The sequence below is a fragment of the Delphinus delphis genome, chromosome 18, assembly GCF_949987515.2.
Source record: "Delphinus delphis chromosome 18, mDelDel1.2, whole genome shotgun sequence".
NCBI lineage: Eukaryota > Metazoa > Chordata > Mammalia > Artiodactyla > Delphinidae > Delphinus > Delphinus delphis.
The window spans coordinates 17,953,598-17,969,001 of NC_082700.1; the positions used below are offsets into that span (position 1 = coordinate 17,953,598).

Here is a 15,404-nt window from a genome sequence, read left to right on the forward strand (position 1 = left end):
AAACATTTTCATATGCTTTACACAGAATAGGAATCCAGAAAATTATGAATCACAAATTAGGTCAAATGTGGATCCTACAGCCGGGAAATACTTGGCTAGGTAAGGATGTTCCACTGCACCTATGCCTGTTTTAAGACCATAAACACCCTGTGGGCTCAGATCCTCTCACTGATTTGGTACCCAGGGATGTGTTACAGGAGCCAGGGGACAGTCATCTCCTGGAGGTTATGTGCTTGGATACCCAAGACACATCCAACTTCTCTTTAATATTCATCATCATCTATCATTGTGTCACCTGAAATTCAGAAGGTTAAAAAAAGACATTGTATGGAGAAACTTAAAGCTATAATGAAATTAATTCAGATTACCTGTACAGGATTGCCTGTTGAGAGATGTTTTTTCCTCCCCCTTTTACTTTTCACTCCTGAAAAGTAAGCAGAAAAGTATAAATTATGTAGATAGTGGAATCCATAAAGGAAAAGACTGATGCTGGACTACAGAAAATGTACAACTCTTATATACCAAAGGTTATAACAAAGTCAAAAGATATGTCAAACTTAGATTAAATGTTTGCAAAAAAAATGACAAAAGGCCAATTTTTAAAATATAAAAGGACCTTATAAATCAATACAAAAAAGGCAATTGGGTGGAAAAATGGGCAAATGGGTAACTCTGGAGAGAGGGTTCATTAAACAGAAAAATAAATTGGATCACAGGGAAACAATATAATTGATCAAAAGATAGGGGAGTATACTCAGTTTCACCCGTAAGTAAAGATATGCAAAGTAAAACAGAATTTTTCATTGATCAGATTAAGATGTATAATATATAATGTCTGCAAGGATTTGGGTCAGTGTGTACTGCTGGTGCGGCCTCTTTAGAAGATAATTAGCCAACAGTTACCCAGAGTTTCATTGTTTATACTCTTTGACCCAGCAATCTACTTACAGGAAGTCTTTCTAATAGTATTGTTACATAAAGGCACAAAGATGAGTGGAGAAAAATGTTAGCTACAGTATTAAATGTGATAGAAAAAAGCTGGAAATAACTTACATGTCAGTCACGCAGAGACTAGTTCAACTGTGGTTCAGCTATACAACTGAATAATATACATAGTGGAATACTATGAAGCCTTTTAAAAATGAGGCAAGATCTACTTATACCCACTGATAGAGAAGAATTTCTAAGATATACTAAGTGAAAAAGCAAAATATAGTAGTAGGTATGTTTCTATACACAGAACATTTTTGGAAGAATTCGAAAGAAACAACGATGGTTTCCTCTGGGGAGAGGATTCGTTACAGTGTTATAATATGCTTTTTAAAACGAATACATTATTGTCATCTTTCCCTGTCAGTGAACACTGACTGACAGCAATGTTTTTGATAGTATTTGATAAGTTGCAAGGGGAATGGCTGAAGGGCAACGCTATTGTTTAGAGAGCGTTGCTTACACCACAAAATGCAGCTGGCATGACAGGGAACTAATAAGCCTTTCCCAAAGAGGGCCGACTCCTGTCCACAGAGATCATTCCACATCTTGTGTTGGCAAGACTGCTCTTCCGGCAGTACACAAAGGTCAGGTAACCCCAGGTAGCCAGGACCCAATTTTCCTCAGAACGGAAAGGCTAATCATGCATTCTTAGGAGAATTGCATTCAGGGAACATACAGCACTTTATCAGTTTTATCTACTGAAGATTCTGATAGTCTTCTCAGAAGACAAGTAGTCGCAAAAGTCAAAGCTTCTTACCATGTTTTGGTCTGGTCAGCTGACTGGAGTGAGAATGGAGGACACCAGACAAAGGCTTCACTGAGAGTAGGTCTAGTTCACGAAGAAGAAAAGTTTAGTTCATTATACTGCACACTGCACAGGGACTGACAATTTTAAAAGTATGTAACATTTTGACTCAAAAATTTGTATTTTAACTTAGTGAGGCCAGTAAATCAGATTATTCCATGTCTTACCGAAGGTTTACCTTTCTTTAAACCCACACCACTAAATTTTATAGACTTACCATTTTGAAGGTCAGCATGTTGTTGGCACAATACTCTGAAAACATGAAATTTCAAAGAGTCAAATAATTGTATTTACACTTTTTAAATATTATGCCTATTGCACTGTAATTTAAAAGGGAACTAATCTGTTTTTCATGCGGGCTTAACCTTAAATATTTATTTGTTAAAAACAAAATTGCTGTTCAAGCCTGTGTAGTTACTGACAGACATCAAGTGTAGATGGACCCTGTGCCAGCGTCCCCTGTGCCCTTGAACAGGTCGGCGTGCTCTCTGCAGGGGTGAGTGCTGACTACGTATTTTGAACAATACTTGTTCATATACAGTGGTCAGTAAGATTTTACTGTATAAAGAAAATACTTAAGAGATCCAACAGCTAAGACACAAGTTTTCATCTGACTACACAAAGTTCTGCTGACTTTCAACAATAAGCACAAAATTGCATGCATTATGTGACGGGAAAGTAGTTTTCTAACTCAACAGGCATCTCCCCCAGATCTTAGATTTGAACTGCATGAGCTTAGAACTAATCAGTGCCCTAGAAGAGAAGGAAGAAGCAGAGCAGCTAGAGCAAAGAAGTGCAGTGAGTAAACCTGAAGGAGCTGCTCAGGCCCTGTTTTCTCTCCAGCCTTTCTTCCTCCGCAGCCCCCAGTTCCCTTCCTTACGGTGCTGACCCTCATGATGCAGGGTCCCCCTCACCTAGGGGAATGTATGAACTCTTCCTGTCGTACATCAGTTCCCACCTCCTCCATGCAGTCCTCCCAGCACCCCACCCGCCCACCCCCAATCGATATTAATCTCCTCGCCCTTCAGATTCTGGTTTCTCAGCACTTTTGTTTGCCAGGTACTTAATTTTTTTTTTCAACCATATATAAAAGTGGAGATGTGATGAACTCCCATGCCCCCAACCCATCACCCGTTTTCAACAATTATCAACTGAAGTCCAAGCCAGTTTCTTGTAAATCCCCTCCTGCTCCCATCAGGCCACGTGCTCCTACTAGGTTTGACCTTCTGGTCCTCCTGTGAGGTGATAGTTTCAGTTCACATCTTGTTTCTCTTTATATTCTCACTATACCTAACAAGGGGTCTCGTGCGTGACAGCCACTCCAAATGCTTAAATTCAATTTAAAAATGAAAAAGTTCACCTGATACCTGATAAAACTATGACGAAGAAGATTATTTTATGAGTCTCTATTCATTGGTTCTACTAATATATGATCAGTATTTTTTCAGACTTTAAGGTATAGCAGGAACTTGACTCCTTTTTGTTTGACCTTGTAGCTCTGCTAACAGTCTTTTTAGTGGGTGTTTTAGGTCTTTGGAGAAGTCATAATAAAATAAGCTCTTTGGGAAGGTAAATAATAAAAGTGAAGCAGAATATTTCAATTCATGAGTTTCTCAGCAAATCAAATATAAAAAGAATATAAAATTAACATATTTACACATTTCCTGTCTAGTCTCAAGCAAGAAAATACCTGTGTAAAATCAGATTTTAAATTATTTAACAAACTTCTTTGAATGTTAGGCTTGCCCACATTTTAGGATATATGGCTGCTAAGCTTAAAGAGGATATGGTGTCAAAGAACAAAGACTCTGGAGCCCTGAAGCCCAGCTCTGCCTCTTACCAAATGTGTGGCCTGGATACAAATTACTGTCGGGCCTCAGTTTCCTCATCTTTAAAATGGGGATAGTAGTACCTACCTTACTGGACTATTAGAGTATTAAACGAAATAACATTTGTAAAGTACTTTGAAGTATTCCTGGCATAAAGTAAGTGGTTAAAAGATAAAGTAATAAAATAAAATAGTTCTGGAACACACTGATAAAATTGGGGATATATGCCCACAGGGGGAAAAAAATCTACCCTCCATATGGAATTTTAAAGTATTATTTAGGAATGTAACAGATCTTACAAAAATCATATTAAAAATAATCCTCTGCAAGGGATAAATTCGGAGTTTGGGATTAACATATACATACTACTATATATATCAGTAAAATAGGTAACCAACAAGGACCTACTGTATAGCACAGGAAACTATACCCAATATTTTGTAATAACCTATAAAGGGAAAAGAATATATATATATATGGGTATAACTGAATCTCTTTGCTGTACACCTGAAACTAACACAACACTGTAAATCAACTACTTCAATTAAAAAAATAAAAAAATAAAAATAATTCTCTCATAACACTAATCCTATTATTCAGATACTATGCCTGAAAAAAAATGTATATGTTTCACTGAAATTTAAAATGTCCAGTTCAATCAGAATCTATTCATATGCCCCAAAGAAGTGAGAAGTGTCTGCCTGGCTCGTCAACATTAGACCATCATTCTCTGTTTTATTCCATCTCATAATTTTAAAAAGGTCAAACCTAACCTTTTGACTGTTATTTCCTTCACCTTTATATGACATATTCTAGACTGCATCTATGTACAAAAAAGTTCGCTGAACATGACCTGAATCAATTAAAAACTGGGTTACTGATTTCTTCTGACTAAACTGTATAATGACTTAACTGAACTGACTTCTTTCATCAGAAGGAAGATCACGTTTCTTCCTGGATAAAACAAATATACTTGTTTTGGACTTGAAATATGCCTTACTGGATCAAAGTTAACATTAAAGAATTATTGAAAAACAAGGAGCAAGATTTCAAAGCCAAAGGCAACACAAACAAGGTGTAAATTTCTTCAAGGACTTAATGACTGATAACTGTATTTGCTGCATAGTTTCTTTATCATTTTTAGAGACTATTTATAGTTAAGAGGGTGGTGAGAGTGATGGGAAAATACATTCATTTGGAGACAAGATGGGTAAAGCATGGACCTAGAACTAACAAGTCAGGCTCCTTTCCTGTTTACAGAAAAGAGCGAGTGTGAACTGGTTCCCAGCCTCGTGGCCACCGTTAGGTTACTTGTGCTACCATGTCAACCAGTGCTTTCTATGAGGAAAGAAAGGATGCAGGGAGAGTAAAACCCAAAACAAAACCAACCCTGCTTCTTTTCTTCCTATGACACTTAGGGAAGGTACTTTCAAGTTAGGTTCCCAGCTGGGCATCTCCCAAACCACATTCTTACTTGGAAATCATTTGCATAAAATTAGCTTTAAAAAGTCTCCTTGTCCTTATTCCATCCCCCAAACGTGGCTTTAAAACTGTTTTATTAGATACCTGTAAGTTCCTTTAGATCCATCAGCTTGTAGAACTGCATGGTCACTCTTGGCACAGAAAAAGTGGTAATTCTTGAGACAGGATTTTAAATCACATCCCACGGTGGCTCCTGCTTTCCCACAAAATGTGCATTTCTACAGAAGAACAGATTTTACTGAGTAAGCACCTGATCTTTCAGAATCTTTGTTAAAATTTAAAGTTAAAGATGTCATCAAATATTATTTTTAAGTTGGCAGTCCTAATGTCCTCAGCTACAAACACCTGGTCCTGACATTCAGCTGCTCTTTTTGAAATTTCAGCAAAACCTCAACTAACTGGAATGTTTTGTAATGATCTGATTAAAAGCAGAAAACCCTTTTTGCTTCCAAAAAAACCCCCTCTCCTCTCTTTTTAAAAGAGATTTCTAAAAAGCAGGGTTGGCAACACTGTCCAGCTCTAGGCAAGAGGTTCTGTTGGGGACACTGAGCCTGTGACCAAGGTCAGCTCCTGGCAGTGCCACTAACAGCTGTGTGATCTCAAGCCAGTCCCTTCCCCTCTCTTAGACCCGAATTCCTCCCTGAGGATCACAGTGCCTGTCTTACAGAGGCACTACTGAGGAGACGTGAGAGAAAGGAAGTGAAATCTCTTTGGCATCTATGTAGAAAGGCCAAAAATGTAAAAAAAAAAAAAAAAAAAACAAAAACAAAAAAGCCCCTGAGGAATAAGTTCTTTTCTTAGCTCAATTCATTTGATCTCTTGCTTTTATATATCAGTCTATTGGTCTGCTAGGAAGGTGGCGTAGAGATGGCTAGGAGGAGAGTACGTGGCCACAGAAACCTGTTTGGAGGAATCTGAGCCATGACCACAGCTGGTTTATATCATGCTCTGGCTGAATGACGGCGCACAATGAAACCACCTAGCAAAACAGGAGGTGACAGCTCACACAGTATCCCAAGGTCAGCACAAGCAACTATATAAATAAAGGAAATTTAATTGTGGGTGAGAAATTAGATTGTGCAAAAGGCAGAATTTGAAGTCAGAGCACAAAGAATGATTTAATGTTGGGGGGCCATCTGACTATATGTATAGGAAAGAAAGTTAGATCCCTACCTCACAATATATTCCCAAATAAACTCCACGTGGATTAAAGCTTTAACTATATAAAAAATAAGTATTTTTAAAAAGCTGCAAAAAATTAGAAAATATAAGAGAAAGAAGAAAAGGACAGTACTGAGGCTTTCTAAGCAAGGCAGGAGACACCTTGAAAAAGAAAAAGACTGACAGATTTGACTATATAAAAAATTTAAGCTCGACTTTTAAGGTGATAGATACCATTTAAAAAAAGGGAAAAGACTGTTTGCTGCATAGTAGATAAAGGGTAAGACGCTGATAGCCCACAGAAAAATGGGAAGAGAATACAAACGGGGATGATGGCAGACAAATGATGTGCTGTTTACTGAGGAGAAGTGAGCAGGTTTGGATGGATCGTGTGTATGAGTGTATAGGGGATGGAACTATTCTTTTCCGGCCAGTTTAACATGAGAGGCTATTACCTATCCAGGTAGGTATGTCAGGTTGGTCATCGGGGCTGGAGATAAGAGTCTCGGCATAAGAATGGTATTGAAGCCATGGGAACTGGATGAGGTCATGTAGGAAGGATGTTCGGATTGAGGAAGGAGCCCAGGAAAGAGCCTTGGGCACTCCAAACTGTAGAGGTTGAGCAGAGGAGGAAAAACAGCCAAGGCACCTGAGAAGCAGCAGCCAGAAAGGTAAAAGACATACTAGCAGTGTATGTCCAGGAAGTCAAAAGAAGGAACTACTTCAAGATGCAGGGCAGGGACCACTGTGTGATGATACTGCTGACAGGTTAACTAAGGTCAGACAAGTGACACTGTAAATGACCAGTTCTTTGTGTATAAGGGAGAGTTTTGGTTTTTTTTTTTAAAGATGACATGATCAGTTGATCATGTTTATATGCTGACAAGAATAATCAATTAGAAAGAAGGGATACTGATGTGAGCGGGTAGAGGAAAATGCAAGAACCTAGTCCTTAAGGAGGGAAGGAGGACGGCTCCAAAGCCCATGTGCAGGGTTGGCTTTGACAGGACGGAAGTCTGAGAGTCTGGGGACAGGCTGGTGGGCAGTGGTTTGGACAGTAGGGGTTCCTGTCTAGTCGCTTCCATTTTCTCAGTAAGAATCTGGCAAAGAAATGTACAACACCAGGAGTGAACCCTAATGTAAACTATGGCCTTTGGGTGTTTCTGATGTGTCAATGTGGTTCATCAGTTGTAACATATGTCCCCTCTAGTGGAGGGTATTGATAAAGGGGAGACTGTGAACGTGTAGGGGCAGGGGGAATACAGGAACTCTCTGTACCATCCCCTCAGTTTTCCTGTGAACCTAAAACTGCTCTAAAAAAGAAAGTCTATCCAAAAAAAAAAAAAAAAAAAAAAAAATCAGGGATAGTCCTCAACTTGGCAAGGAGAAGTAGGGGTGGAGCAAGGTTTTAAAGAGAGATGATAGGATGTGGAAGAGTAAATGTGGAGGGTGGAGGATGAAGTGCTGGTTGTCTGTTTGAGGTTTATGGTCATGAATCTAAGATCAGTCAAAACATCTGTGGGTTTTTCTCCAGTTAACTGCTCAACTACCAGCGCTACTCAGCTCCTGCAGACATCAGACAGACACACTTCCCCAGGCTGGGGCTCTGCTCAGTGAGTGAGGAGGGTGTCCAGGGGGTTTGCAAGGGAGTGACTGCTGTGCTGGACCGTGGCCAGGGATCACTGAAGAGCTGCTGGAGCTGGGTGAACTGGGAGGATTGGGATGATTACTAAAGAGGGGTAACGTGCAACCTCTCCAGTGATCAGGGAAACGCAAGGGAAAACTTTCTGAGACCGGCAAAAATTAACGAGGTTTGAGATGTTCATTTTCGTCACAGGCTGGGAGAAGTGCTCTTTCATCCACTATGTACAGAAGCATAAAGTGGTACAGTCTTTCTGGGGGATAGTTTGTCAGCATGTTTCAAAGATTTTAAAGGGAATTCTCTTTGACTCAGCTGTTCCACTTCTAGGAATGTGCTGTATAGCACCAATCAAACCAACACACGAGGATAATGCACAAAGATGTTTTCTGCAGCATTCACTATCACAGTGAAAAACTGTCAATTCATTATCTAAGGGCAGGGAATGGCTTCACGCCTTCCAGTACATCCTGTGGAATTCCATGAGGTCAGTGAAGAGAATGCCAGGGACAGTCCTATGCTTATGGTTTCATGAATGTGCCACATCTTCTTTCTTGCCTTCCACGCTTTTGCACACCCTGTTCCCTCTCTCTGAATTTCCCCCGTCCCCATCCTCATTCCCCCCTACATTCCCAACTAGGAAGGCTTCCTGAGCCCCAGCTGTGCTGATCTGCCTGCTCACTGAGCGGCCCATGCTGACGTTTCTCAAAGCACATCAGGCGATGTGGAAATTGCCCATGTATATGCTGACATCCTGCAAGGACTAAAAAAATGTTTGTTCCAGGTCACTAACCTGACTGTGGATTGTGGTGGTGGGTAGGGTGTTAGCGCTCACGCTTGCTGTACCACTGATTCAGCTGTGAAGGGCCTGTCACGGAGGGAGTCTACTACAGCAGACCCAGTAGAGCAACTACTCAGCATTCTTCCTTCCCAGGGGGAGCTGACCCCAGCTCCGAGGGTAGATCCTGATTAGTTATGGTCGCCTCTAGCAATCGGTGCAGAAAGAGGGGTGTGGCCTAATTAAACTTTCAGAAGGGCTCTTAATCCATGCTTGGGGATGAACTTTCTCTTGTGATAAGAGCAAGAAAGCCTGATGCTTCAGCCGCTGCCTGTGGCCACCCTATGATCACAAAGGGACCAGCTGATGTTGTGGACAGGAGGGCAGAAAGGATGATGGGCATGATCCATCATTGAGCCACTGAATCAACCAACTGCGAAGTCAATTTTTCCTCTAAGTTAAGAAAATAAGCATCACTTTTTTTTTTTTAAAGCCAGTTTGTTCCTTCCACTTATAGCCAAAGCATTCTAACTCATATCTACTTTGCCGATGAAGCATATTGCAGTTTATTTTAAAATATTAAAATATTCAACTGAATCTAAGTTTCCAATATAGTTCCTACTTCTTTCAGCTCTCCACGTTGCATCTCTATCCCCTGGTTTATCAATCAAATAGACTTTCTTTTGAAAGCATCACCAAGGGTCTGTTCATCTGAGTAATAGAATCATTTATACTTACCAACTTCCTTCCTCTCTTGACTTCTTTCTTTACCGATTCCACATCAAAATTTCTATCATGATTGAACGGATCATGATCCTCACATTCCACAAGCGCCGAGGAATACAGCTGCAGATTGGGAAAAGAAAAAGCCAGAGTATGCACAAAGTAATGTTGAAAGCTGCAAGTCAGAAAATGGTACCAAAAAGTACTCACCAGGAGTGGAAGATGGCTTGCGCGTAGAACAGTGACCACCTTTTGGCGTGTGTGAGCAGATCTCAAGTCACCCTGCTTTTCTTTGGGAGTTGTCCTGATCCCCAGACATGTTTTATACTGCATAACCCTGACCCCCAGTGGCTAACTGGACCTGGTCGGGGCCCTGACCCCAAGCTGGGCCAGTCAAAGTCCCTATCCTAGGGGACTAAAACAGGCTCTGAGCCACATGGTCAGAGCAAGTCAGTCAACAAAGAGAGGAAAACAAAAATGAGGGCTAGAGAGGAAATCCTGGGTTCCTGATGGCTTCCCAGCTCCTGTTTCTTATACCCACCTGTGTGCCTGTCTTCAGGAGCCAAAAATTGCCCCTGCAACTTATTGCAAAGCCCCTTTTATATTTAGGTTGGCTCGCGCTTCTAAAAGTTTCTTGAAACCAAAAGAATCCAAACTACCTCTGAATGAAAGATCAACATTACACATACACTTAAATAATAAAGGGCGTGAAAAACATAAGATAAAAAATTTTTCACACTGGCACAGGCAAAGATTTCTTATAAAAAGCAGAAACTATAAAGAAAAAGTTATTAAGTTGGAATTCACCAAAATTAAAACGTTTTGCTCTTTGAAAGACATTGCTAAGAAAACAAAAAGGCAAGCCAGAAATTGGGAGAAAATATTCACAATTCATATATCTGACAAAAAAATTATATCGAGAATATAGGGAAAACTCTTGCCACTCAGTAAGACAAATAATTCAGTTAAAAATGGGCAAAAAACCTGGACAGACTCTTCAGAGAAGGAGAGTTACAAATGGTGGATAAGCACGTGAAAAGATGCTCAAAATCATTAACCCTCAGACAAATCAAAGCCACAGTGAGATACCAATACACACTCACTAGACTGGTTAGAATTAAAAAGACTGAAAATACCAAGTATCAATGAGGGTGTGGAGCAAATGAAACTCTTACACATTGTTGTAGAAGTGTAAAATGATGCAATTACCTTTACTTTTACATTTACTTTTTGACCCAGCATTCCTCTTATAGGTGTTCACTCAAGAAATAAAAGCATTACTGTCCACATTTAAAGAAGGCAACAGTATACAATGGAGAAAAGACAGTCTCTTCAATAAGTAGTGCTGGGAAAACTGGAGAGCTACATGTTAAAAAATGAAAATAGAACATCTTCTCACATCATATACCAAAATAAACTCAAAATGGATTGAAGACCTAAGTGTAAGACAGGACACCATAAAACTCCTAGAAGAAAACATAGGCAGAACACTGACATAAATCGTAGCAATTTTTTTTTTTGGATTTATCTCCAAAGGCAAGGAAAACATAAGCAAAAATAAACAACTGGGACCTAATTAAACTTAAAAGCTTCTGCATCAACAAACCATTGAAAAAACAAAAAGACAACCTACTGAATGGGAGAAAATATTTGCAAACGATATGACCGGTAAGGGGTTAATATCCAAAATATACAAACAGCTCATACAACTCAACATCAAAAAACAACCTGATTAAAAAATGGGCAGAAGACCTGAATGGACATTTTTCCAAAGAAGACATAAGATGGCCAACAGGCACATGAAAATATGCCCAACATCACTAATCATCAGAGAAATGCAAATGAAAACCATAAAGAGATATCACCTCATACCTGTCAGAATGGCCATCGTCAAAAAAGACACAAACAAATGTTGTTGAGAGTGTGGAGAGAAGGGAACCCTCCTGCACTGATGTTGGGAACGTAAACTGGTGCAGCCACTGTGGAGAACAGTATGGAGTTCCTCAAAAAACTAAAAATAGAGCTACCGTGTGATCCAGCGATTCCACTGCTGGGTATACATAAAAGAAAATGAAAACACGAATTCAAAAAGATATATGCACCTCAGTGTTCATAGTAGCATTATTTACAGTAGCCAAGGTATGGAAGCAACCTAAGTGTTCATCAACAGATGAATGGATAAAGAAGATGTAGTGTGTGTGTGTGTGTGTGTGTGTGTGTGTATATATATATATATGTATACATACACACACATACACATACATACAATGGAATACTATTCAGCCATAAAAAAGAATGAAAGTTTGCCATTTGCAACAACATGGATGGATGTGGAGGGTATTATGCTTGGCGAAATAAGTCAGACAGAGAAAGACAGATACTGCATGTTATCCCTTATATGTGGAATCTAAAAAAATTAGTGACTATAACACAAAAAAAGTGTATGTCCACATGAAGACACATATTCAGATCTTCAGATTTATCCTAGTGTCTTCAAACTGGAATTAATGTCTATCAACAGGCAAGTGGATAAACAAATTGTGATAGAGCCATACAATGAAATACTGTGCAGAAATAAAAAGGAACAAAATACACATACAAGAAACAACATGGATGAATCTCCAAATACTGTAATGAGCAAAAGAAGCCAGACACACAGAATACATACTGTAGGATTCCTTTCATGTGAGATGAGAAAGACAGGCTCAAGCTATAGAAGCTGGGGTGGGGAGGAAGTGGCTGCAAGGAGGCATGAGGGAACCTTCTGGGGTAATGGAAATGTTCTACATCTTGATGGTGGTGGTGGTTACGTTGGTAAATACATGACTTAATACTCTCTGAACTGTACACGTAAAGTGGGTGCTTTTTTTTTTTTTTTTTTTTTTTTTTTTTGCGGTACGCGGGCCTCTTATTGCTGTGGCCTCTCCCGTTTTGGAGCACAGGCTCCGGACGCGCAGGCTCAGCGGCCATGGCTCACGGGCCCAGCCGCTCCGCGGCATGTGGGATCTTCCCGGACCGGGGCACGAACCTGTGTCCCCTGCGTCGTCAGGCGGACTCTCAACCACTGCGCCACCAGGGAAGCCCAAAATGGGTGATTTTTAAATGTAAATTATACTGACAACGTTAACTAAAAATAGCAAATTAACATTAACAGTATATTGGAATAAAACATCACAATCAAATAGTGTTAATCTCCGAATGGTTTAACAGCAGAAAATAAACAAGCACATAATTTATCACTAACAGATTAAAAGGAGAAAATTTGAGACATGAAAACCAAATGTAACCTGTGAATCGGAATCTTTTGTTATAAAGTTATTAGGACACTTGAACCTGAAACCTGGGTGGTTTGAGGATTAGATCGTAGTAATATATTAAACTCCTGATTTTGATGGTTACATTGTGATTATGTGAATGTCCTTTGTATAAAATACATACTGAAGTATTCAGGAAAGATAACGCATCATGTCTCAAATTAATTTCAAATGGTTCTGTAAACGAAAATAATCACTAAACAGTCTATAATAAGAATAGAAAAGAGTTTTATTTGAGCCAAACTGAGGACTACCCTAGAAGCCCACTTCCCAGATTACTCTGAGAAACTGCTCTGGAGAAGCATTGTTTCCAGCACAGTTTTATATCTTGTCAGAACAAAGAGCAATAAACGAGTCAGGGTTACATTTCTTCAACATTAAAAAAAAAAAAAAAAAGAACAGACTAGCATGTACACAGTGACTCAGTATGGCCTTGGAACCTGGGAAGGGAGTTTTATCATCAAAGGAGTACCAGCATTGGCATCCCAGGAGGAGGGGCATATAATCTTTATTTTTAACATGGACATTCTTTACTTCTGGTCAATGTGTCCTTTTCTCTAATAATTAAAGCAAATGTACAGTGTATATTCGATAGGCCACAAACAGGCTATTTTAGTTAGCATAAAATTCAAGTTAACTCATGTATAAGCCAGAATGACTTCCCTATATCTAAATATGTGAATATTTCTTTCATCAGTTCCAACAAAAAAGGTACTTTGTACTGTATGTGCAACTTTTCTGTAAGTTTGAGATTAAAAAAAGTTGTGTATATAAAAACTAAAGCATCGGACTTCCCTGGTGGCGCAGTGGTTAAGAATCCGCCTGTCAATGCAGGGGACACATGTTCAAGCCCTGGTCCGGGGATCCCACATGCTGCGAGCAACTAAGCCCGAGAGCCACAACTACTGAAGCCCGCACGTCTAGAGCCTGTGCTCTGCAACAAGAGAAGCCACAGCAATGAGAAGCCTGCACACCGCAACGAAGAGTAGCCCCCGCTCGCTGCAACTACAGAAAGCCCGAACGCAGCAACGAAGACCCACCACAGCCCAAAATAAATAAATTAATAAATTAAAAAAAAAAATAAAGCATCTAGCATTGTGCATGGCCAGAGAAAGAGAGTGAAAGAAGCCAGAAGAGCATTACAATAGATGCAGAAAAAAGCATTTCATAATATTCAATACTTTAACTTGTAGCAAGCTAGAAATAAGAGGAAACTTCCTAATTTTAATAAAGTAAAAGTATTAAAAAGTATGCACAAATTTAATGATAAAACCTAGAAGCATCCCAGTAATATAAAAAACAAGACAAGGCTCACTAAAATGCTTTTAATCACCACTATAACACAATGTTCTAGAAAAATGCAGTAAAATAAGAAAAAGAAATTAAGAGGCCCAAAAATTTAAAGGAAGAAAAGTCATCTTTATTTAAAGATGAGGATCGTCCAAATAAAATATCCAGGTGAATCTGACTTTTAGATTTGAGAGTTTGGCAAGATCGTTGGATGAGATAAAAAATAAATAAAAATTGACAGTTTTTGTGTATACCAATAATAGCTCACTTTAAAAATGTATTAACAGGGACTTCCCTGGTGGCGCAGTGGTTGGGAGTCCGCCTGCCAATGCAGGGGACACGGGTTCGAGCCCTGGTCCGGGAGGATCCTACATGCCACAGAGCAACTAAGCCTATGCGCCACAGCTACTGAGCCTGCGCTCTGGAGCCCAAGAGCCACAACTGCTGAGCCCATGTGCCACAACTACTGAAGCCTGTGCGCCTAGAGCCGCAACTAGAGAAAGTCCACGTGCAGCAACGAAGACCCAACGCAGCCAAAAATAAATAAATTTAAAAAAAAAAATGTATTAACAAAACAAACAAAAAAACAAACCCAGGAATAGGCCTAACCCAAAGTTCTAGACCTCTATAGAAAAAAAATTGTTGGACATTTTTGAAATTCATAACAGAAGACCTGGGCTTCCCTGGTGGTGCAGTGGTTGAGAGTCTGCCTGCCGATGCATGGGACACGGGTTCATGCCCCAGTCCGGGAGGATCCCACATGCCGCGGAGCAGCTGGGCCCGTGAGCCATGGCCGCTAAGCCTGCGCGTCCAGAGCCTGTGCTCCGCAGTGGGAGAGGCCACAACAGTGAGAGACCCGCGTACCGCAAAAAAAAAAAAAAAAAAAAAGCCAGGGTTTATCATAAAATCATAGTAATTAAGGGTGTTGTACCAGCTCATTAGTCACTGATAATCTGCCTGTTTAGATGGCCTGTTTGAACTCTCATGCTTTGGAGACCTAACTATTCTTCCAAAAGATAGCATTGAGAGTACCATGTTACACTCTGTGTGATCTCTGCTAATGGCACTTTGGAATTGTATTAGTTAAGTCATTTTAGACATAACATCACTGTGGATCCAACTGTCAGGTATTGAGTTATCAGCAATTTGAAGAAATAAATTTTGAGGAGGTATCGGAGGAAGGAATACGTTTCATAAAACATTACAATGAAGCTCATGACTGACTTTTGAATAGTAGGAGTTTTAAGTATGTTGTTAAAAATCTGTAAGGGACAGTTAAGAAAATTATCAGATTGTAAGAGAAACGTGTGAGCTCGCCAAACAAGGATTTCAGTGTAGATTCTGTCTTTATCAAATGAAGTTAAAGGAACAAGTTATAGTTAAAGTTTGA

The 15,404-nt window shown here is 39.7% G+C and overlaps 2 protein-coding genes across 3 annotated transcripts in view; one reads left to right on the plus strand and one right to left on the minus strand.

Moving 5' to 3' along the window:
- Positions 1-15,404, plus strand: part of RCBTB1 (RCC1 and BTB domain containing protein 1) — a 108,800-nt gene that overhangs the window by 62,205 nt on the left and 31,191 nt on the right. The gene's annotated exons all lie outside the window — the stretch shown is intronic.
- The window catches only part of LOC132413902 (histone-lysine N-methyltransferase SETDB2), an 80,924-nt gene that overhangs the window by 6,273 nt on the left and 59,247 nt on the right, over positions 1-15,404 (minus strand). For both annotated transcript variants that reach the window (XM_059996164.1, XM_059996161.1), the window contains 5 exons: positions 9,426-9,533; positions 5,194-5,327; positions 2,016-2,050; positions 1,751-1,822; positions 369-424 (listed from right to left, as the gene is read on the minus strand). In XM_059996164.1, coding sequence (XP_059852147.1) covers positions 369-424; positions 1,751-1,822; positions 2,016-2,050; positions 5,194-5,327; positions 9,426-9,533 — 405 coding nt within the window. The remainder of the gene's footprint in view (positions 1-368; positions 425-1,750; positions 1,823-2,015; positions 2,051-5,193; positions 5,328-9,425; positions 9,534-15,404) is intronic.